The 16,500-nt window shown below is 33.5% G+C and overlaps 1 protein-coding gene across 4 annotated transcripts in view; it reads left to right on the forward strand.

The window, feature by feature from the left end:
- The window catches only part of LOC145287823 (long-chain-fatty-acid--CoA ligase 4-like), a 215,121-nt gene that overhangs the window by 105,968 nt on the left and 92,653 nt on the right, over positions 1 to 16,500 (forward strand). For all 4 annotated transcript variants that reach the window (XM_080135687.1, XM_080135688.1, XM_080135689.1 and 1 more), the window contains one exon: positions 7,730 to 7,945. In XM_080135687.1, the coding sequence (XP_079991813.1) occupies positions 7,730 to 7,945 (216 nt within the window). The remainder of the gene's footprint in view (positions 1 to 7,729; positions 7,946 to 16,500) is intronic.

A 16,500-nucleotide genomic window follows, 5' to 3' on the forward strand; every position in this document is an offset into this window, starting at 1 on the left:
CTGCATATAATGTCTCTGTCGTTTTGCAATGTGAAAAATGTGAAGTTAAAGCATAAAAGAATTTTTGCCATATTAGTTCTTATCTGCTTTTTCATGAAAGCAGATTTATACAAGGTGTTTTTTTTTAAATTTAAAAAAAATTGTTTTTTTTAATTTTTTATTTTTTTATTTCTATTTTTTTTATTTTTATTTTTTTTATTTTTTTATTTTTATTTTTTATTTATTTATTTATTTATTTATTTATTTTTTTTATTTATTTATTTTTTTCTTAATGTGGGGGGGGGGGGGAATCCAGTTCCTGAAAAAGGACCATTCTTGATTGGGACAAAAATAAAAATTCCCCTAATCTTGAGAACTTTTTCCTATACTAACCAAGATGAATTATAGTAACAGATATTACACTTTGCTCTTAGTCCAACAATTGTCTTATAGGATAAAACTTAGTAGTTTACGTTAGCTATCCCAATAATAATACTAATGCTTGTTGAAAAATTAAAAATAGGTAAACTGTTTGGGAAATTTTTTTTTTGTTGTTGTTGATGATAGCCTATTGAAGAGCTGTGGAACTCTGATTTGTGGCTCTTTTAGGACAACCTGCATAGATGGTGAATTATTGATACAAAATTTGACATTCCGAAGTGTAATATCCTTGTGGGTACACAAATGAACACGTGTTCCTTTTATTAGTATAGATTTTCCAAGTGGCCCCATCGTAATCGACTCTGCATTGTAACTACCTGCGATGATATGGACATATTGAATGAAGTGCTGCATGGATAGATATACCTACATCTCTGTTGAAGATAACCAAAGGAAGTAGACCTAAGTGATTCTGTCAAAAATGACCGCGACAATGGCACATCAACACCAATATAACTGATACTTTTTATTAAAAAGTTTACTTCTTATGGTCATGACCAATGTGCAAAAAAAAAAAAAAAAAAAAAAAAAGAACATGCTTCAGCTAGGATCAAATCATCGTATTAGTTTTAATTCTACACTTCCTCTTTTTTACTCTGTCAGTGAATTGGAAATCCTTCTAGACTGAGGCAGTTTTAGTCTCGATTCAAAGTGCCCCTCTTTGGTAGCTGAATGTTCCCTATATTAAAATTAACCTTGTATCTAACTCTGAGCTTATGGGAAGACTAATAAATAAGTGCACATTAATCAATGATTTTGGCACAGTTGAATTTGCGACCTATTTTTTTTTTTTTTTTTTTTTTTTTTTCTAGAGAAAGCAAGTTAAAAAGCTTTTATAGATTTTTGTAAAGTAGGTTCTTTAAAGAACCAGCAATATTAGATGGTAAGACTCATTTTGGCATTCAACACAAATCAGTGTGCACTAAGCAACTACTTCAATAATATTTTAACTATTTTGGATTTTTTAACTAACCAAAACGATATTTTTTAAAAATTTATTTTTAACACCTTCGTGAAAGAGATCAATGATTCTATCGGTTTTGACACTTATTTTGCATCTTGAATCGAAAGGTGAGCAAATAGAAATATAAGTTGATTCTACATTCAGAATGCAATGTCACAGCATGTAATTTTATCACACAGGCTGTTGGGTGCCACTAAAATGGTTAGGTGTTTAGTGCAAGGGAGAGAATGGAGAGAGACCTGTATTAGTGTTGGGACGATTAATTGGAATCAGAAAAATCAGAATTTTTTCTAGTATCAGAATTGGGAAGTTCTTTGCCTATTTTTTGATGCCAAAAACAAATTTTTTCTTTTGGTTGTTTTGATTCAAAACTTCAATTTTCTGTTGTAAGGAAAAAATGATAAATATTTATTGATTTTAAACTACTGGTAAAACTAAAATCTATAGACCCCCCCCCCACACACACACGTTCATTTTTATGTTTGCTTATATTACGTGGGTTTTTACAGTAATCCAAAAAAAAAAAAAAATAAAATAAAAAAATAACAAAAACAGCTCTATAGCTAAATATTAAGAAGTTATAAAAGAATCAGAATTGGTAATTGTACCGGAATCAGAAATTTAGATCAGAATTGGTAATTGTATCAGAATTGGAAAAATATTGGAATTACCCATCACTAATCTGTATGTTTGTTTGGTCATTGGTATGCCTGACAGAGGATTTTTTCTTTTTTTGGTTGCATTAGCTTTAACCATTATGAAAAAAAAAGTTTTGTAAAATAAAAATAAATTCAAATCATTTTTTTTTTTTTTTTAAAACCTTTTCATCCCGAACAAGGCACAGTGCCACTTTGATGTAGAGGACTACTATTGGGGACATAAGTTGCAGGGATACTATGTAGGGAGTTGAGCAGCAAGATGTCTGTTCACATTACACTTGAACTTCTGCATGTCAGTATAGTTGGGAAAGCAGAATCCCGGAAGGGAGTTCCAGAGTCTAGCAGTTCTGAAGAAGAAACTATTGGAGTAGAAGGCTTTTTTACATCTAGGGATCTCTGTGTAGGGGTGAAACTTTACTGCTTGTCGAGTTTGACAGGGGTATTTACGTTGAGGGGGTACAAGGGCTTGTAGTTCGTCGGAGAATCCACCATTAAAATACTTGTAAAACAGGCTGAGGGATGCAACATTTTGTTGGTGTGACAGAGGTTGGAGCCTAGATGACCGTTAAGGACCTATCAGGTTGGCGACACTTTTGAACCCTGTCCCGGAGTGAGAGACCAGTAGATGCACCAACCCAAATATGGCAACAATACTCCATATATGGACGAATAGTGGCCTTATAGAGGTACAGGATACTTTCAAGCATAAGTAACTTTCTAGCAAAGTAGAGAGCCCACCTTCTTTGCAGCAGTCTTGGCAATACTCTTGATGTATCTGTTCCAACTCGTGTTCCCTATGAACGTTAAGCAGAGGAGTTTGAACAACGTACTTTCAGGTAATGTATCTTTAGCCATAGCTATTGGTGGTTGAGAAGGTTTCTTGTAATTATTGAAGGAAACAAGCTTAGTCTTGGCAGTATTGAATGTGACCATCCATCTTTTTCTCCATTTCACTACAGATTGGAGGTTTTCCTCCAGTGTTTCTGCCATTACCTTAGATATGTGCTCATTTGTTTTCCCCTCATGCCTGTTATAGAGCGTGGTGTCATCAGCTAATGTACTCATCTCGGGGACAATTTTATCAAGGGGGTCATTTATAAATATTAGGAATAATAAAGTTCCAAGGATCGACCCCTGAATGATACTCGGATTTATATCATATTGTTTAGATGTATGACCATCGGGGACAACCTGGATTCTCTTATTTAAGAAGGATTTAATTAAGTATTCATCCAATGATACCATATGATCTGATTTTCCTGAGAAGACCATCATGCCATACCCTGTCAAAAGCCTTGGATATACCTAGGGCTACTGCTTTACTCTCATCTGCTTTGTTCAGTGTATGGTATATACGTTCAGAGATTAGTTAAAATATCTGCTGTAGAATGCGTTTGCCTAAATCCATATTGTTGGTCAGTCAGAAGTTTAGCAACTGTCAGATGATGGACTAGTAGCTTAATTATGGACTCAAATATTTTGGCGAAAAGAGAGAGGAAGTTAATGGGTCAGTTCTTTTGCCAGAATTCTTGTAAACTGGTACCACAGAAGCAGTTTTCTAGCAGTTAGGAAAGCAAGATTCATTAAGGCATTTGTTGTAAAGTTTGGAGAGAATTGGAGCTACCTCAGTGAAGCATTTTTTTTTTTTTTTTAATAGTACAGCTGGTATGAAATCGAAATCACATGCTTTTGTGGTGTCTAGGTTATTTATGATATCATGCACCTGAAGAGGGATGATTTTCAGATCATCTAGTGTGGTGTCAGTCCGCAAAGAAAATCAGGGAGGGAATGGTTTGCTGGGTCCAAAGTAGAGTTTGAAGCAAACTAACTTGAGTATGTTAGCTTTCTCGGTTGCTGTGCAAACAGCCTCATGATTGTTCGATAGTGGGGGAATTGATTGCCCATTATCTACTACACTGTTGTAGAGTTTCCAGAAATTACGAGTTCGTAATTTCTGCACTTCAATGCGTTTTCTGGTGGTTTCGGTGTATTCTCTCTTAGATTGAAAAAAAAAAAAAAATCTGATATGAAAATGATTAACACGCTATAAAACTGGTTGATAGTTTTTGTTTTATGATATACTAGCATTTCAGCCTGGCGTTGCCTGGGTGTTTAGAGGTATTGAGCAAAAAAAGAAGTGATAGTAGGAAGGCAGGCTCAAACATGTACCGCAAAGGAGGAAAAGAACGGCCAAACTGGATGTGCCATAGGTTTAAATTAAAGCTAGTCAATTGAAAGGAGAGGATAACTTTCGAAAATATCGGCAAAAAAACCGACCCCCCCCCCTTACAGTGCCCAGTTGAAGGTGAATATATTAATGTTTTTAGCCAATTTTTTGATATTTGTCATCTGAAGGGTTGAACGTCAAAACAATACTGATCTTGTGAAAATCCGTTGCCTCTGTCGAAAGTTTTAGGCAGACATGCAAACATACATACATACATACGTTTATATATTGGTAACTAAAAATTTTCGACCCAAACCGATTAAAAAGCTAGTCCTATCTCTGAATACCCTTTATGTAAAATTTCAAATGTTTAGACCAGAAATTGTCTGAGTAATTTGGTAGAGGTAAAAAATTTTTAAACTTTGACCCCTATTTTGACCCCTTAACATTTGTTTTGAGCTCAAATCAAGTTATTAAGTTAGATCCATGTCCAAGGAACCTATATCTAAAATGTCAAGTGTTTAGATCCAAAATTGTCGGAGGAGTTTGGTAGAGTTCTCAAAGGTCAAATCGTTGAACTTTGGCTCCTTAACAGCCAAATTTCCAGCCGAAAACCGATCACAAAGATTTTCCCAAATCTCTGTACCCTGTATATCAAATTTTGAGTCTGTAGACTTACGATTGACAGTTATTGCATAGGGAAATGTACACAGACACTTTCACTTTTATAGATAGATAGATAGATAGACTAATAGATTAAACAAAATATGTACGTATACATAAATATATATGGAAACAACTTTTTGTTTACTGTAAAGATTTTACGCAAATATTATGCAAGTATAAATCATGTAGAATATCTGAATGAATCTAATTACACGTAATAGTTAACTCTAGATGATCACCCTATAAGAAAACTGAAAAAACTAATAGTGAATTAATTAAAATAAATGTTTAAAAGAATATGCAAATTAGCTAGATCTTTTGCTAGTGAATGCATTTCCACAACCCATATATAAGAAAATTGTATTTTCTTTTTAAACAGAAAAGAGGATTTTTAATATGAATATCAATACACACAAAAGAAAAACGAATTTATAGGAGTATAGATAGATTAATCCTCTCTTCAGGTTATTCATTATCAAATCTAGTCATTTTGGTAATAGATTTTATGCTTCAAATTCTTATCTTCTAATATTTATTCATACCGTAACCATACATTTTTTGTCTACACTTGTGTTGGGAGAATTAATCGGAATCATAAAAGTACTTGTATTGGAATTCAGAAAATATTGGAATCATCCCATCTATAGATTTTGTAAACAAATAGTATATAAGTTATTTCTTTATTTTTTTTGCATTTTCACCTTGGACAAGACACAGTGCCAAGGGCTTCTACCATGTAAATGTTTATTTACCTTCTATGCAGGAGGTTAACCACAACGTCAAGTGTGTTTTGAAAAGCCAGCGCACTACGTAAAGTGCACTTGCTTAAAAAATAAATGCCTGAGCTGTCCTGTTGACATTTTCCAGTAAGTGCAGCTCAGGTGATTAGCAATAAACTAACCCCTTCTTAAATAAAAAGTAAAGTCTTGGAGAACAAGCATAACTTGATGTCGGGCTGATTGTCCTGGACACAAATCTCCAACTGGTATGAACACCTACTCGATGATCGGTTTCTTTTTAACTCTTAATGCTGCTGTGACAGTACCACTCTGGTAAGAGTGAATCTGGGACTAATGGTATCTAAGGCAGTGACTTCACACTTCTCAAAATTATCAAATTATGACCTTGTACCTAATAAATGCCAGAGACTGAAAAGAATGATAGGATTGGAAAAAATGTAGAAAGAGCTGAGAAAGATAGATTTTGGAGGTGGAAGGGTGTCCAAAGTAGTTCTGTATCTTACCTTGGGTACATTCTGTTCAATTCATAGATGACATGCACTATCATTCCACTAAGAGAAGACTCCCACACCCTTCAAAGTTTCAAATGTAAACAAGATATATATATATTTTTTTTCTTATATTCATAAGATTATTTCGGGAAAATGTTATGACATTGTCAATATATTGTCACAATAGCATGTAAGAAGTATTCCAAATTTTAAATTGTACTAAAAATCAACTAATGACTTAATTTTAATAATTTATTTTAAAAAAATTAGAACTTTAGTTTAAAGTCAACTTTCCACCTTTTGAATTTAATTTTTTTTATAGGATAGGTAAAACCTTAATTTTTCTTTAATTGTTAGCTATAAAGTCATTTAATACTACAATTAAAGTTTGAAAGTTAAATATATTTGAAAACTCAATATTTCTTGAAGAGAATTTTATGAAAGAATCACAAACTGCATTAATTTTAAATCCAGTTTCTTTTTTCAAAAACGTAATTCACAAAGCTCATTGATTTCAAACTAAGCTGACAACAGCTGCTGCTGCTTAGGTTATAATTATTAGCGCTTTTAGTTAAATTGTTTACTTTCGTTGAGAATGGGTTACAATTTGGAAAGAAGGACCCTATTTAAAAACATTTTGTACCTAGAGAAATCTACAGAGTTATCGTTTTAACTCATAAAAACATTAATTTACTCATTGTTTAATGCACGAAAAATATTTAAAAAAAAAATGTTCTAAACACATCATGTTTACGTTTTATCTCTATATAAATAAAATGAACTCATTTTTTCCCGTCTGATTTTGACATTAATAGGATTAAAAATCAAGATATTTCATGCAAATATAATATGCACAAACGGCAGAACAATATCTGAGGTGTGTTATAGGCTTATTATTTCTCAAATTCCTCGATAATCTTAGATTTCTATACTTTTTCTGCTGAGAAGTCACGGCCAAAATCGGTTAAGATCAATGGAAGTGGTAAAATATTTTCTCTCTAATAAATTCCTCCTCCCCCTGCCACCACTTAACACCGTTTGGGGATCGTTCACAAGGAACAGTTGATAAGAGAACACCGGTTTAGCTTCGTAGTTCTTTCATGTGAAGTTATTTAAAATCACTAAACTAAGCTGCAGTGCTCTGTGGCGTAGTGGTTAGCGTGCTGGACAATTCACATATTTTCACGTTCGCACCGACCTACCGTAGTCGTTTTTTTTTTTTTTTTTTCCTAAACAACTGGAATGGACTTTTCTTGGTGGCCGAACTGTTAACGTTGCAGATGTTTTTTTTTTGTTTTTTTTTTTTTTTTTTTCCACACTTTATTTTCCTACTTTTACTCCGGGTTTGATCCTTCCTACTTACCTACCATAACATTTTTTAAAACTCCCCCCGTCCCGGAAACAAACACTCTGGCAACGCCGGGTACCCCCGCTAGTTTAAAAATAAAACAAAAAATGGACCAAAATGCATTTTATACCCCAACTTTATATATATAGATAGACGTTAACTTTTTTCTTAAAAAAAGGTTAAAATCACTTTTTGACAAAAATCAAAATGCATGGCTTTTTATTTGTATTTTTTTAAAATAAAACTTTTCCCTTTTGTTTTTTCTTTTTTTCAGGCGAGACAAATTGGTAATAAGTCCGATGACCCATATCGATCTGTAGATTGTCCTGGTGGTGAGTTGGGTACAGCACTTTTTAGTGATGAATGTGTCACTGTAGATGATTTACTTATTCGAGCTGTGAGACTTTACGGACCAAGACCATGTTTGGGCACTCGCGAGATCCTCAAAGTGGAAGACGAACAGCAACAAAATGGTCGGGTGTTTCAAAAGGTTTGTCAATATCTTTTAAATTAGATCCACACTGATCGTTTATCTACATTACAAATATGTGTCAGTTGAATCTATTTACTTACAGGATTTTAATTATGAAGATGTCAAAGAAAAAAGATATTCATATGCTAAATGAAGTGCCTGTTTTTCTTTGTTTTGATTTTTACTGTTTGCATGGCTACAAATTTTTTAATTTTTATTTTAATTCTATTTAGAATTTAAGAGCAATTAAGTTATTCTTTCCAATCGGTAACTGGTTTAATAAATAAATAAAAAAATATTATTCAAAATGAATATTTTTAAGAAAAAAAACAAAAAAACAATTATAAGTTACTTATGATTAAATAACATTCATTTATGATTTTTCACTTTTTAGCTGAAGCTCGCTTGTTTTTAATCCAGAAAAAGTGGATTTCTGTTTAAATTATATAAGTTTGTTAATTTTTGGTTCTAGACTTTTTTTTATTAAAAAAAAACAAAACAAAAAAAAATATAATTTCTCCCAATTTACTAGTTTCATGTTAATGATAAATATCTTGAGTTTAATCAACCGGTGAAACAAAAAAACCTACATTCCTATTAGTGTACTTTTATGTTTGCGAAAATAATGCACATATTAGATGTGAAATTAAAACAACTCTCTATATATAAATTTAAAAAGAATTTAAATTGGTAATCGCATCAAAATCGAGCAAAAAAATATTGGAATCGTTCGATTACAAAAAGTGTGTGTATATATGTGCATTCACCAACATCAACAAAACTTACGATTCGATTGATTTCTTCCTTTAATCACTATGATGCAAACTACTAGTGTATGTGTTTGTGTGTATATATATATATATATATATATGTATGTATATATTGGATTTTGATTTTATTGCATCGTTTTTGTGTGTATTTAATTATTTTTTGATTGAAATCAAAAACTTGATATTTCTTTGGATAGTATAATTAATGTTGTGATTGTTGTTTTATTGAATTCACAGTGATCAGCCTCATTCCCCTTGACCTTCTGCAGTTTTCATTCATTGCTTTCTAACTCATACATCCCTCTTTGATAGTCATAATTTTTTCAAGCAATAATCAAGTCATTCATTCTGTAAAAGAATAACCAAGACTCAAGAGACTGGCTTCTCTTTCTTTCATAATAGGAAAACAATGAATAAATATTGATCAGACGATTGCACTGGACAGAGGATATATTAGAAAAATGTAGTATGGATTGTGAATCTGAAAAATATGGCTTTTTCTTGGTCTCTCTATTTTTCTCGCTTACTCTCTTCATGTTATCTGTCTCTTCCTCCGTGCACATTATCTCTCACACTCTCTCTCCCTCTTAGAACTGTATTGTTCCTTCTCTCCCTCTTTGCGTCGTATCTTTCCTTCCCTCCCTCTTTGCGTCGTATCTTTCCTTCCCTCCCTCTTTGCGTCGTATCTTTCCTTCCCTCCCTCTTTGCGTCGTATCTTTCCTTCCCTCCCTCTTTGCGTCGTATCTTTCCTTCCCTCCCTCTTTGCGTCGTATCTTTCCTTCCCTCCCTCTTTGCGTCGTATCTTTCCTTCCCTCCCTCTTTGCGTCGTATCTTTCCTTCCCTCCCTCTTTGCGTCGTATCTTTCCTTCCCTCCCTCTTTGCGTCGTATCTTTCCTTCCCTCCCTCTTTGCGTCGTATCTTTCCTTCCCTCCCTCTTTGCGTCGTATCTTTCCTTCCCTCCCTCTTTGCGTCGTATCTTTCCTTCCCTCCCTCTTTGCGTCGTATCTTTCCTTCCCTCCCTCTTTGCGTCGTATCTTTCCTTCCCTCCCTCTTTGCGTCGTATCTTTCCTTCCCTCCCTCTTTGCGTCGTATCTTTCCTTCCCTCCCTCTTTGCGTCGTATCTTTCCTTCTCTCTTTCTTTGCGCCGTAAATGCAAATTTATTGAATGTGACTAAGAAGAAAGAGAGGAATAAATTAGCTGTTTAGAATTAAAGAAAATAACATTTCAACACTAAAATGTTTCTTAGAAATAAAGCAATATTGCAAAACAGATATATTTTTCATATTGAAATTAAAACAACTAATTAAAAAAAATAGTGAGCTATAAATAATAGTTAATTAATAAAGTATCCTTTTTCAAAGCCAATATACAATTCAGTTAACCTTGCAACTGATATCGCTGATATGTAAGCAGTATGTTAAAAAAAAAAAAAAAAATGGTATCTATTGTGTAAAATTGAATTAATTTGAAATAGGATGTTTTCACTTTATCGTTAGTGTGAGAAATGGCCCAACTTTTGCATTTTTTTTTTTTTTTTTTTTTTTTTACATGGTGGTCACCACTTATAAAAGCCCGGAGGCCACTCAGGGATAAGGGTTATTGCGTGTACAGTAATCAATGAGATAGTATTGTAGTAATCATTAGTATTGGAGAGTGTCTTACTTAAGGGGGCAGTTTGTCAGAAATTCTACTCATGGAATCTACGTTTGGATTTAGATAAAGAGTGGGGAAAATTATTGATAGTAGTTTCAGCCAGACGGGTGTTTCTCGTGAAAGATTGGCGAGGGGGGGGCGAGAGATTGGAGCTCAGACGAGCACTTGCCATGGAAATAACGATAAAACAAAAACAGGCTCGCAACGTCTCTTCTGTGGGAGAGAGACTGCAGGGAAGAGAAAAGGGCATCCCCTACCAAACCATGAAGTCTATTTTGTACTCTGTCAAGGCAGGATAGGCTGTTTTTAGCAGCTCCTGCCCAGATGTGGCAGCAGTACTCCATCCTTGGGCATATTTGACTTCTATACAGATAGAGAATTGCATCAGTAGTGAGATATCTTCTGGAGCGGTAGAAGGATCCCACCATTTTCCCAGCGTCCCTGACAACAGATTTGATGTACGCGTTCCATTTCAGATCAGGAGTAATGGTCAAAACATGGAGCCTCCCCAAGACGAGACCCATCCATTTCAATTGATGCCTGATGGGGATCAGAGCGTTGATGATGTAAAGATAGAAGCTTGGTTTTGGATGCATTAAAAGTGACCAGCCACCTCTTCCCCCATTGTACCATGCGCTCAAGATCAGAGGAGAGAGAATTAGAGAGGACTTTTTCATTTACGGCCTTTGATGTGTTGCCAAAGATGGTCGTGTCATCAGCATAGATGTCAACGAATGATTTAAGTATGTGTTTTGGGAGATCATTGATGTAGATCAGGAAGAGAGTTGGGCCCAGGATGGACCCCTGGGGGACTCCAGCATTAATACTGTGGGCCTCTGATTTCTGCCCATCAACCACTACTCTTATGAACCTATCAGAGAGAAATGATTTAATGATTGAGAAAATATTTCCAGTAATACCCTAGCTGGAAATCTTGTGAAGTAGGACCTTATGCTATACCCTATCGAAGGCCTTTGATATGTCAAGAGCAATTGCCCTAGAAAGGAAACCTTTATCAAGAGATTCACTAATCCTATGTGTTCATTTAAATATTTATATTAATAACATTTATATTAAAACTTTGTGTTTCTGCATGTTTTGTTTTTGCAAACATGCAAATTGAATTAATGTTTTTTTTTTTTACTTTAAAAAATATAATTTAACAAAATTGTCTTTAGTTTTATAAAACTTTGCTCCAATTATTAATTTGATGACCAAAAATACTGTAATAATTAAATTTAACCTTGAGGAATCCTATTAAAAAAAAAAAATGGAAAAAATAAATGAGCAACGCCTATTAAAGTCCTCTCCTTCTATGAGTGATGTTTCTGACAAAGGGAGAAAATTGCTGTTTCCAAGTTGGAATCTATACATCTCACACTCGTTATTAACTGTTTTTTTTTACCTTGAAGTAGTACTTTTTTTTTAAAGTTTTCAAGTGGCTTTATGCCTTGTATGGTGTGATTTCCTTAATAAAAAAGAAAAATAAGAAACAAAATAAATTTATTTTTAAACATTTACAAAATTAAATCCACAACATTAATTATCTTTTTAATTATTAATTTTCACCCCACCCACTCCACTCAAAAATTAAGTGTAAATAAACGAAACTCTTAATTTTACAGTCCTGAAGATGAGATGCATTATGACAAGGATTGTTATAAAATTAATATATTTTCTTAATTTAGGAGCGCGCACGCACGCACGCGCGGCGGTTTTTCCACTCAGCAATTGAGAGCTCAAGCCATCTAATGTCTGCATGTCCAATCTTATTGGCAGATGGCCTTTACACTGCCCGTCACAACAAAGTATGTAAGTACCTCCATTGGAAGATCTGTGGAGAGATGCAACTTGACAGAGCAACAAGCATCTGGGAACATGAACCACCACCGATAACATCAAACGGAAAAGTGATTGTGTTCTATGACAAAGACATACAGGCGGGCAGATACATAAAAGACAAAGCTATCAAACCAGATATTGTAATATGGAACAAGCCCGAAAGAACTGCGCTCATTATAGATGTCACAGTCCCAAAAGATTTCGGCCTTAATAGAGCTGAACGGGAAAAGATAACAAAATATCAGGACCTAAAAAATGATCTAAAAACGACATGGTCTCTGAAAGAAATAAACATTATACCGGTTGTGATAGGAGCAAATGGCTTAATAAAAAAGAACCTTCAGAAATACTTAGAAGCAATCCCTGGAAGACCAAGCTGTAACGAAATACAGATAGCAGCCATAAAGGGAACAGTATCTATTCTTAAAAGAGCCCTTGGATATAAATTTAAATCATAACAGAATCAAGTGTTAACTCCAGGAGGGAGCCCCTTGATCTCTTAAAACTTGCTGAAGTAAAAAAAAAAAATAAATGTACTTTTTGTCAGTTGAAAGTCTATATAAATTTTTAACGAATTAAAAATTGTCACATTATAAACTAGTCAATCATTATAATAAAAGAATGAATTGAATTGTGTTCCGTGGAAATTTGATACATTTCTGAAGACGAGATATGATATGACAAGGATTATTATAAACTTAATGCATTTTATTTGTGAGCACACAAAAAACATTTTATTTTTGCTTTTAACTGCTAATTCAAGCCAGAAATTACTCTTTCTTTTTTTGTCAGTTGAAAGGCTACAAAAGTATTTTTGAATTTTGAAGCATCATTTATAAACACGTCAACCATTTTAATAAAAGAATGAATTGAATTTTGTCCCTTTGAAATTTGATAAGAATTTTGAAGCATTTGAAATATCAACTAGAAAAATCCTTCTAGCTTGAAAATTCTTGGTAAATCCACAATTTTATAAACTAAAACTGTACTTTAACAAAATTATAGTTCAATAATAATTTGGTCCAATTATTAATCTGATGATGATCAAGCAGTACTGTAATAATTATATTGAATTTAGAAAAGCTTTTAAACTTCTCGGCCTAACGTTCACAGGAAACACAAGTTGGAACAATTACATTGAGAGCATTGCCAGGACTGCTGCAAAGAAGGTAGGCTCTTTCTACCGTGCTAGAAAGCTACTAACGCCTGAAAGTATCCTGTACCTCTATAAGGCCACCATTCGCCCATGTATGATGTATTGTTGTCATATTTGGGCTGGTGCATCTGCTACTAGTCTCTCTCTCTCTCTCCTAGACAAGGTTCAAAAGAAAGTCTCCAACCTGATAAGTCCTTAACTGTCATCTAAGCTTCAGCCTCTGACCCACTGACGAAATGTTGCCTCCCTCTGCCTGTTCTACAAATACTTTAATGGTGGCTGCTCTGACGAACTACAAATACTTGTGCCCCCACAAAGTAAATACCCTCAACAAACCCGACAAGCAGCTAAATCCCACTCCTTCACAGTAGAGATCCCTAGATGTAAGAGAGCTTTCTACTCCAGTAGTTTCTTCCCTAGAACCACTAGACTTTGGAATTCCATTCCGGCACCCTGCTTCCCCAACTGTACTGACATGCAGAAGTTCAAGTGTAACGTGAACAGACATCTTACTGCTCAACTCCCTACATAGTACCCCAGTAGCTTATGTCCCTGATAGTAGCCCCCTACACCAAAGTGGCAATGTGCCTTGTTTGGGGTGAAAATGTTTTTTTAAAAAAATAACAACAGAAAAAACTCCTATTAAAAATAAAAGGCACAGTTAAAAATTAAAGAAAATAAAGCAAAGTTGTAAAATAGCAATACATGAAAAAAAGTGCTTCATAAAAACTAATATGTTAGTAAGTTATTCTAGCTTGTATTAAGCATTGTTTCATTGTACTAAAAATAGAAAATCTAATCTTTGATCTAGGAATACATCTAATATTAGAGTGGCTATAGATACATGCTTATTGTTTCAATAAACATTTCTTGAACAACCTTTATACTAAACTGACATACTAGTTTATTTCTATGTATGTTTTTAGTGAAAACAATTGGCAATGTTTTAAAATGTGGACGTCATATCTTTATAACTGGATATGTCCCTACTTAAGTCAGTTGGTCCAATTTAAGCATGCCCCTAACCGTGACTTTGAAACTCCTGCAGATTGATTTAGCTACTTATGGTTTTTATTTTCTTAAGAAAATTTAGACTGAATTTAGAAAGGGTAGTTTTATTTTATTTATTTTTTAAAGATTCTTGTTTTTAGCATTCTTATATTTTTTTAACAATGCTTACTGTAAAGAAGAAACTGAAGAGAAAAGTAAATTATGATGTGATTAAAATAAGATGTTTGGATTATACAGACTACTGTTCTCATCTCTGGTGTTATTTTCACATTACTGTTGATGTAACCTTTGACCTTCTTCTGGTGTATGTTGTTGAACGTGGAAATCTTTCTGACAAACTTGGTACTCTGCACAGAATTTTTAAACTGAACCGTTTATTTAATCTATAGGGGTAGTATGCTCTCGTTCTATCAGCTATGATGAGTAAAAGTCCTTAAGTAATTTGCAATTGTATTTTGGGTGTTGTCTGCACTGGGGAGTAAATCTTCAACTTCCAGAAAAATGTAACTTATAACTGAATTTTATGCTATAGGTCCTTATAACATAATCACATTGACACTGGTTCTTGTAAAATCACTGAAGTTAAGCAACATTGAGCCTGATCAATACTAAAATGGGTAACCATTTGAGAATTCCAGGTGCTGTATGTTCTCTCCGCTAATCTGTGTTGTTTACAATTCTCTAGCACTTCTCCTTGCCACTAGACTCGAGCAGTGCTGATTCAGGAGGAGTGGTTGGGATTATGCAACTCTTGTTTCACAATTACACCTGCAGTTGCCCTTACAGGGGGTATCCATTGTCTCTTAAGACTGAACGAAGGCATCGATCAATCAAGGTGTCCTTGTGCAAATATGAATAAACAATCTTCATCTCAAAAATTGAGAAACAAAATATTTTATTCATTTGTAGATTTTCAAAAGTTTTTTATTTTTTATCAAGTTAGCTACTATTTGTCAAGTTAGCTACTATTTGTCAAGTTAGCTACTATTTGTCAAGTTAGCTACTATTTAAATCATTGTGTGAATGAATAAAAGAAATTTTCTAAACAAGTATACATAATGTTATTACTGCATATTTGCCTTGGTTTAATATTTTAATTATATTTTAAAATCAGATGTTTCCGTTCAACTTACTCCAACGTATCAACAAATATTTGTCATAAACATTCATCATAAGTAACCAAATTTTATTCATTTCATTCATTTTCAATCCTCTCGTAATGTTCTTCATCATTCAACTGACAATCTCTCTACCTCTTATTCTCAAGTGACATTCAGCCTTGATAAGTGGTAACTCGTAAAAAAAATCTTAGTGTGTTTTTTTTTTTTTTTAATGAATTGCTTCTTTCTTAATTGGGTATTTTACATTTCTTTTAAATGATATACTAAAAGAATGTGCTTAGCTGAAAAAATTAACTTAAACTGATAAATTTTAAATTTTTGTCTAAAAGAACTCTTCTCAAAATATGTATGCATGTATACAGGTTGCATGAGGTATTTGATTGGTCAACTATATCTGATTGAAATAAATAATAATAAATAATAATAATCTGGTTGAAAACCATAATTTTCTAATTTGTTTTGCCTGGGATCAAGAGATTTCAATTTGAAAATTGAGGGCAATTTTTTTAGCAGGCGGCTCGGCATTGCCCAGCTGTAAAATATGCATAATATTATATTTTAATTAATGCAGAATTATAATTTATTATAAACAGAAATACTATAGGTATTAAACGTAACGTTAAATTCCTTTAAAAAAAAAAAACAAAAAAAAAAACTGAAACCTGCATGTATTATGTTTTTTCTAAACACTTGAGCTGATATTGAAACCAGAACCTAAAGACATTGAGTCAAATACGATGACCATTAGGCCAGCTTGACACGTCTTTTAAAAAGTGTTTTCAAACCTACTTATTCTTAAAATAAGTGATGTCATGCGAATGATTCATGCATGTGCATTCATGAAACAGTTGACAAACAGATAAAAATCAGATGACCCCCCCCCCTCTCTCTGCACCAATTTTCCAATTTTGACCCCATAGCAGCCTTTTTTATTGGATGAAAACCGATTGAAATTTTCCACATGTTTGAATACTCTATATACCAAATTTCAAGCCTGTAGATAAAAAATTTGTTGAGTA

Source organism: Euprymna scolopes, chromosome 11 (genome assembly GCF_053919585.1).
Source record: "Euprymna scolopes isolate OS-2025 chromosome 11, ASM5391958v1, whole genome shotgun sequence".
NCBI classification, from domain to species: Eukaryota; Metazoa; Mollusca; class Cephalopoda; order Sepiida; family Sepiolidae; genus Euprymna; species Euprymna scolopes.